Source organism: Frankliniella occidentalis, unplaced genomic scaffold (genome assembly GCF_000697945.3).
Source record: "Frankliniella occidentalis isolate FOCC.00 unplaced genomic scaffold, Focc_3.1 Scaffold809, whole genome shotgun sequence".
Lineage (NCBI taxonomy): Eukaryota > Metazoa > Arthropoda > Insecta > Thysanoptera > Thripidae > Frankliniella > Frankliniella occidentalis.
In genome coordinates, this window is record NW_026267918.1 from 42,572 (window position 1) to 49,860 (window position 7,289).

At 57.7% G+C, this 7,289-nt stretch overlaps 1 protein-coding gene across 1 annotated transcript; it reads left to right on the forward strand.

The window, feature by feature from the left end:
* Positions 1-363: 363 nt before the first annotated feature.
* On the forward strand, positions 364-6,999 carry LOC113202101 (meteorin-like protein). Its single transcript, XM_052275721.1, has 3 exons — positions 364-850; positions 975-1,031; positions 4,892-6,999. The coding sequence occupies exons 1-3, from the start codon at positions 379-381 to the stop codon at positions 5,287-5,289; spliced, it is 927 nt and encodes a 308-aa protein (XP_052131681.1). The 5' UTR covers positions 364-378; the 3' UTR covers positions 5,290-6,999.
* The last annotated feature ends 290 nt before the right edge of the window (positions 7,000-7,289 follow it).

Here is a 7,289-nt window from a genome sequence, read left to right on the forward strand (position 1 = left end):
GCCCGACCGGGCCGGGGCCTAAGATTATGCATGGATTTTGTGAATGCGATCAGGAGTGGCGGGGTAATGGTAATGAGCCCGCCCCACCCCGCCCCGCCCCTCCCCGCCCCTCCACAGCGCTCACTCTGTCACCCGCGGGGCCCCCCGGGCCACCATTCTCATTTCGCCGGTGCTGCTGCTGCTGCCGATGCGCCCCGCCGGGCTGCGCTGCCGGGCCGGACAGGACAGACATGTGACGTCCGGCCGACATGGCTTCGACGTGTGTCCAATCAAGTTGCCTGCCTGGCCTGCTGCACTCGGCCGTCATGCATCCCAACTCGGTGGTGCAGCAGCAGCAGCAGCAGCACATTATTTTAGGACACCACTTTTCACGACGCGATGATGTGTTTTCTTGTCGTTTTGATTGCGACGTCTAACGTGCTCTGCCCCCCTCTCTGTTGCAGCGGCGTGTCGACGGCGGGCCGCGGCGTGACCCCGGTGTACCTGCGCTGCTCGGCGGGCGCGCTCTCGTGGCGCTGGCCGCGCGGCGCGCTGCGCGTGCTGCTGCGCGTGGGCGCGCAGGGCCGCGAGTTCCGCGCGTGCGTGCGCACCCGCGGCAGCGGCGCGCGCCTCTTCCTGGAGGGCCCGCGCTCGCTCCTGCCCCTCTACCCGGGTGGCCGGCGCGACGGCCGCAAGGACGACGACGCCCCGGTGCCGGTGCGCTGCTTCTACTCGCGCCACGGCCAGGCCGCCCTGTACGTGGAGGCCAGCGAGCTGGGCGCCCCCGGCGTCGCCGAGCCCCACGAGGAGTTCGGCCTCGAGTACGACCTGGAGCCCCTCCCGCGCGGTGCTAGGTTCGACGATTCGCAAGGTGAGTTGCGTCGGCGTCAGGCGTCGTTTTGCTTGTCGTGTAAGCTTTGAGTCTTGACGACTGATTTGTCAGTCACTTGAATTTTCATTAACAATATTCTTATTTTTATTATTTGTGCTTGCAGAGTGCCGTCCCTGTACATCGGACGAGATGGCTCGTGCCTACTGCACCAGCGACCTCGGTTAGTACCTCTTACAGACAGCGCTTACAGTTATGCACCTCCTCTCCTCCTTGCCGCCGCTAATTTTTATTAAATTTGATTATGCAAACGAGCGTGGCGTGGCGGGGTGCGGTCCAGCGGCCGCATTGCGCTCCTCTTTGCATATCTCTCGCCCGCGGGGCTCGGCCTGGGCTGCACCGCGGTGCTGGTGGTGGGCGGGGGTGGCGGGGCGTGGTGGCGGAGGGCGCTGCGGGGCTGATCCTGGCCGTGGTCGTGGCCGCCGCCGCGCCGCCACCCTCCCCCATCTGTGTCCCCGGCCCAGCGCGTGCGTTGAGGTCGCTGCGCCGCCCGTCGCCTCGCCTCGCCTCGCCTCGCCCACCTCGGCTTGGCTGGCTGACAGTTTGCTAGGGGCATAAATACGACTGGCTGGTGCAACCGGTCGCGGCCGTGCGGGGCGGGGTGGGGCGGGGCTAGAGTCACTATGTAGCCTCGCGCCGGGCGGCTGCAGCAGCAGCAGCAGCAGCGCCGAGCGGACGCTTTCTATTTGGACTTAGGCCATTACGCCCCGGCTGCGGCCGGTGCTGGCACCGCCCTCCAATAAAACCATAAAACGTTCTTTACCGTCTGTCGGGCTGATAAGGCAAGTGAGTAGCTCTCTCTCTGTCTCTCTCCGTCTCTCTCGTGTGTTTACGGTACCCGGTATGGTACCCGCCACCCCTCCTGGAATGGTATGGCGCGGAGCCCAGGTCGTTGTCTGCGGCACCTCGACGGCGACGACGACGGGCTGCTGTCGCCGCGCCCCGCCTCGCCAGGGGTCATACCGCTGGGGCCGCGCCTTACACTGCCTCCTCACGCGCACACACACTCACACACACACGCGTACGGGGAAGTGCCGGTAGCTCGGTATGGTAAAGTCAATACGGGGGTCGAGGAATGTTGCGGTTGGGCTAGCGGCGGCGGCGGCTTCCGTAGGCAACACTTACACACTCACACACACACACGCACACACGCACTTGCGGTGTCGAGCGGGAGAAAGGAATACGGCCCCCAACGTTTACTTCTCCTTTTCTTCTAAAACTTCATGGGAGAGATTGACCTGGCCCTTGGCCCTTCCAGTCCACTTTTAACAAAAATTCTTCTCCCTATGTCTGGGCATTTTTAGTGCAATCGTTGTTGTTGCGTTGTCCTAGGCGGCCGCGTGTCAATCGCAGAGCCGCGTCGGCCGCGTTGCAGCGCGTTGCGCGCTCACCTGCACACCCGGCGCATTGTTTGGGCCCTTAGATGCTAATGCGGCGCGAGGGAGAGAGAGAGACGGAGAGGAGGGCTTGCTTTACGATCCGAGCGCCATTTTGAATAAGGAGCGAATCATCCTTTATAGTGGAAGGAGAGTCTCTTTGAAATTGCAAGCCCCCGCGCAGGCGGGCGGGAGCCGAGCCGGGGCGATGCGAGCAAAACGGAGCAGCAACAGCCAGCAGCAGCAGTGCGGCAGAAGAGGGAAAGGTTTGCAATTCAAAATCGTCTGCCTGCCACGCCGTGCCTCGTTCCTCCTGCCCTTGCCTTATTCGCAGTCCAGCCGGTAGGCTGCTGCTGGTCGCAGTAGTTGCAGTACCTCGGGGCGGCGACGACAGCGGCGTTGGCGTAGCCGCGCGGGGGCGCCCGGGAGGTAGGCAGCCCATGCTGCGCGGCGCCGCTGCGGGCTGCGGCCGGAGTGTCCTGGACTTGAGTGTGCTGCGGCTGCGGCCCGGGCGACAACAGCGGCTAATGGACACGCGGTGTCAGTCGCGGCGCGGGGAGGAAGGGCCGTGTAGTAGTAGTCGTCCTGGGCGGAGAGGAGAGGGCCCATACGACTTCTACTACAACTCTGGGAGCCCGAGGTCGTGAATCTTTTCGACGCGCCGGGACGACAAGGGCGACACGGCATCGCACACCTGCGAGCCGAGAGGGGAAAGGACGAGGAGGAAGGGGAAGGAGGATGCCATCAGGAATATAGCAGTCCACTGCGCGGCCGCAAGTTGTGTCGTGTCCGCAGAGCGAGGCGTTTTGCGCGCGCAGAAAAGGGCTCTTTCTCTTTTGATTTTGTTTTTTTACGCGTGCGTTTGTGTCGGCTGGCCAGCGTCCTGTTGATGGTGGTGGTGGTGGAGGTGTGTCCTGCCTCCGCCACGGCGCACAACAACGCTCGCCGGCCCCACAACAAGCGACACGCGGGGCGCGAGTGGTGTGTTTTGTGCTGGAACAAGTCATTTGCATGAAACACACGCGGTCCCGGCCGCGAGCTAGCGTCGCGACATGGCCAGTTTAGTTTGTGTGTGTTTAAGATTTTACCCCCCGCGGCTGAACGCACACGAGCCTCGCCGCCGGAGCACCACAAGCACGCCCAAGTAGTAGTAGTAGCTCGTAAGCGGCGCGTGCGGTAAGTGGTCGCGGATCCAATATAATGTTTTTTTCGGAGCCTGATTTGTCGGAGGCGGGGCGGTCTGGTCTGGTCGCGTGCTGCTCCTGCTGCTGGACGAGCTCTGCGCTGCAAGCCGCCGCCGCACGGCGCAGCGCGCGGTCCGAATTAGGTCTTTTTAATTAGAAGGTGTCGGCGTGTTACCTCCTCCCTCCTCCTCCTCCTCACCCTCCTGTAATGCAGCAGCAGCAGCCGAAGCGACCCGACCGGACCCCGGGACCGGCTTTGCTCGCTGCTCTCCCCGCGCCGTATACAACACGTCGCCTCTTCTTCGTTTTGCCGTACTTTATTTCGGGCACGAGCTGCGCTGCTGCTGCTGCTGCGGCGGCGGCGGCGGCGAGTCCGGTCCGGGGGCGGCTATCGGCTATCGGCGCAGCGCTGCGCAGCGCCCCGTGGCGACGACGTCGCGTGGCGCGGCTCCAGCCCGATTGGGCTTTAATGGTGTCGGTTCGGCAGGAGCAGGACGGGAGGGACCAGGACCAGCCCAGTCCGGCCGGCAGGATAGCGGAACGCGGCGTCGCTTCGCTGTTAGGCCCCCGCGCCACGCCACGCCACGGGCACGCACCATTATCGGCCCTCTCTCATCTCACACGTGCCGAGGAGGGGCCGCGTCGTCGTGGAGGCGTGATGAACCAGGAGGCTGTGGTGCGGTGCATCGCAGTGGAGGTGGTGAGGTGATGGCGCGTCCGACCCGCTGCTCGGCGTGCAGAGGACTTTACGTCTCAGTCCGAGGGGGGGGGGGGGCAGAGATGAGAAGGGTCGTCCTGGATCAGAAGGACCTGTCTCTCCTCTGCGGCAGCTTCGATTTGGCCGGTGTGTCGGTTTGTGGTGGTGGTGGTGGTGTGGCGTCGGAGTGTAACGGGAACGGGACGACGACGCACGCGGCCGGTGCCGGTGGTGGTGCAGCCGGGCCGATCCGGACCGAGAAGGACTTGCATTGCCAGCAAGGGGAGGAGGAGGTGGAGGAGGGAGAGATGGAGATATGGGCGGGGAGAGGGAGGGGCGTTCTGACGCGTAAAAGGAAAAGACAAAAAGAGGAGGAGGGGAGGAATGGAAAGGCAATCGGACTCTCCCGATGGAACTCGTTCCAGGACGTGTGTGTGTTCGTACATGCCCGGGCGTGCCTGTCGTCTGGCCCGGTCCGGCTGGGGCCGGGGTTATGATCGGGCCAGCAGAGCTGCCCTGGGCTGCACAGGCTGCCAGCAGCGCCGACGTATGGAGGTCACTGCATTGTCCTGCACACACACTGCTCGCACCTCTTGCGCCCTCTCTGCTTCAAGCCCCCTAGTTTCACTTGTCAAATTTTAAAAGTTGCGCTAAAATAAAATACCTCACAACCTTTTGCCCCGCCCACAATTTGCATTGTTTTAAAAATAAATGCATTGATGATTTACACTTAGCTAACCGTGTGTTTCTTTCTTTGATGTTGCAGTGGCCCGCGGCTACATCCGCGCCGTGGAGAACGACGAGGACCTGGAGGAGTCCCGGGTCCAGGTGAAGCTGACGCGGGTGCTGCGGCGTCTGGCCGAGCTGGAGCCCAGCCAGGGTCCCGGCCAGGGCCAGGGCGGCGCCGGCGAGGACGACGAGGACGACAACGAGGTGGGCGGCGGCGGCGCCGACGAGGACGAGCCCGTGTGGGTGAACGAGGCGGCCACGCTGCGCATGCCGCTGCACTGCGGCGCCAAGCACGGCCCCGGCGAGTTCGTGTTCATGGCGCGGCGCAAGCTGGGCCAGCTCGCGCTCACCTGCGCCGCGCGCCTCGACCACTGGGTGCAGGTCGTGAGCGAGGTGAACGCCCAGGGCGGCGCCCACTGCGTGCTGCGGAGCTAGCCCCGCCGCAACCCCGGCCTAGCGGCCCCGGCCGTGTGCCGCGCCGCGGTGCGCGCACCTCGCTCTAGTCCAACCCCTAGTCCACGCATCATCGCCATCTTCCCCCAGCCGCGCGCTGACCAAGTCGGCGGCGGCCCTCTCCTCACGCAGCGGCATGGTGAACAGTGTCGCCCAGACTGCCCGTGCGAAGAAAGTAAAAACGTGTTATTTTGTAGAGGAGCCTACCAAGAAGGTGATCAATCTACGTCGAAAGACAAAAAAGTGAGATGGTTGGGACAGGGTTCAAAGAATTCCTTGTCCTTCCCCTTGTAATTGATAAATGCTGTACATTGATTATGTTTGACAGTTTGAGTTCTGTGATACTTTAGCTTTTGCGCTGGATGGACAGCAAGTTAAGCTGGTCAGTTATTGAATTGTTATTTTCCTTTTAAAAATTTTACGCTTTTTTCTTTCTTCTTTTTTTTTCAAAATTCAGGTTTTTATCTCCTCAAACTTTGCTTTTGGAAAACATGTCCATCTAGTACAATAGCTGATTCAATTGCTGTAAATTGATTTAAGAACTGTCATTGTACATTGCCTTGTAAATAGTTCAAATGCTCACCTCCCATGCCCAAATGTAATTTAAACATAATGTACATTGTATATGTTTGTTTTTTTGTAAATTTTGTATTATGTCACTTTCCACCTTATTTCTAGTTTATAAATGTTGTTACCATGTTTTTGGAGACTTCTGATTCTCCTTTTTATATACATCTATGTATTGGAGACACTTAATATCTTGCATTTTTAATCTTTCAATTGAGAATTTGTGACTAACTTCAACTAATTGTTTTTGTTTTATACATTAGCTATGATGATACCGTTTTCTGTTATTTTGTGAATTCGTGGTGCCACAGTAATATCAAATATGCACATTTCTGTGCCCTTTTTTTAACTTTTAAAATCCTAAGCTGCTGCTCTCTAGAGAGAGTGCTTGTATTTTCCCCCTGTTCTTAGCGTACGCATTAAAATACAGTTATGAAGTGCCACTTGTGTTCAACATTAATTGGAATCTACTGTTTGAATTTTGTGAGATTTTAGAGCTAATTCTCTATTGTTTTCTTAAATGACTAGAATTTTAACGACTTGAATGTTTTAAATTTCATGTGGAAACGAAACCTCCCTGTAATATGAAGAAAGTTGTTCAGAGAACTTCATTTCACTTCTACTCCCTTTTTGTTTTTCCCAAACTTGTGGGATTCAATGTGCCATGTGTACAGTTTACATAGATAGTAATTTATTGTAAAAAGTGGGCTTTATTGTACATTCATGTGGCATGGGTGGAAGAGTTAGTTGAGTAATGATTATTAGGATGGATCTCAAATTTTTGTTTATGACCAATGTAGAGAGATAAGTCTTTCAAATTATTTAAAACAGAGTTTGAATTTATTAGAATATCAATGTTTGTTAATCTGCTTCGGCATTACTGGAAATGTGATTATCTTGGTCCGTGAAGGCGTTGGAAGTCAAACAGATAGTGATCAAAATTTGGAAATTTTGTTTTACCCTCTATGGACGCACTACTGATTGTAGATGCTCGCTTTGTGAAATCAAGAATATAAAAATTAGTGCTATCTGATGTGAAATCATTGATAAGTTGTTGATTTTGTTGATTGTGATAAATTGTTTATGACTTTAAGAATGACTATAATAAAAGAAATAATATGAACATTGTTTGGCAGTTCGATCGGCCCTTTTTGTCCTCCACTCATAGCCGGGGCTCTGCCGGTGGAGGTGGAAAGCAGTCTGCATCGGGAGGGGAAGGGGGCACATCAGAAGCCCCCTCCTCCAAGTCGGGTCGGGGGCCCGCGGGCCCGTGGTCTAGAGAGACTATAAGGAGAGAGGCGACAACTGCCGGGCGCGCCGCTGCGCTGTGATTGGCCAGCTCGCTTTGGTGCCCCAGCATGCACCCGCCGGGCGCTGACTGGCGGGGCCCTCCGCGCGCCTAGGGCTCGGGGCCC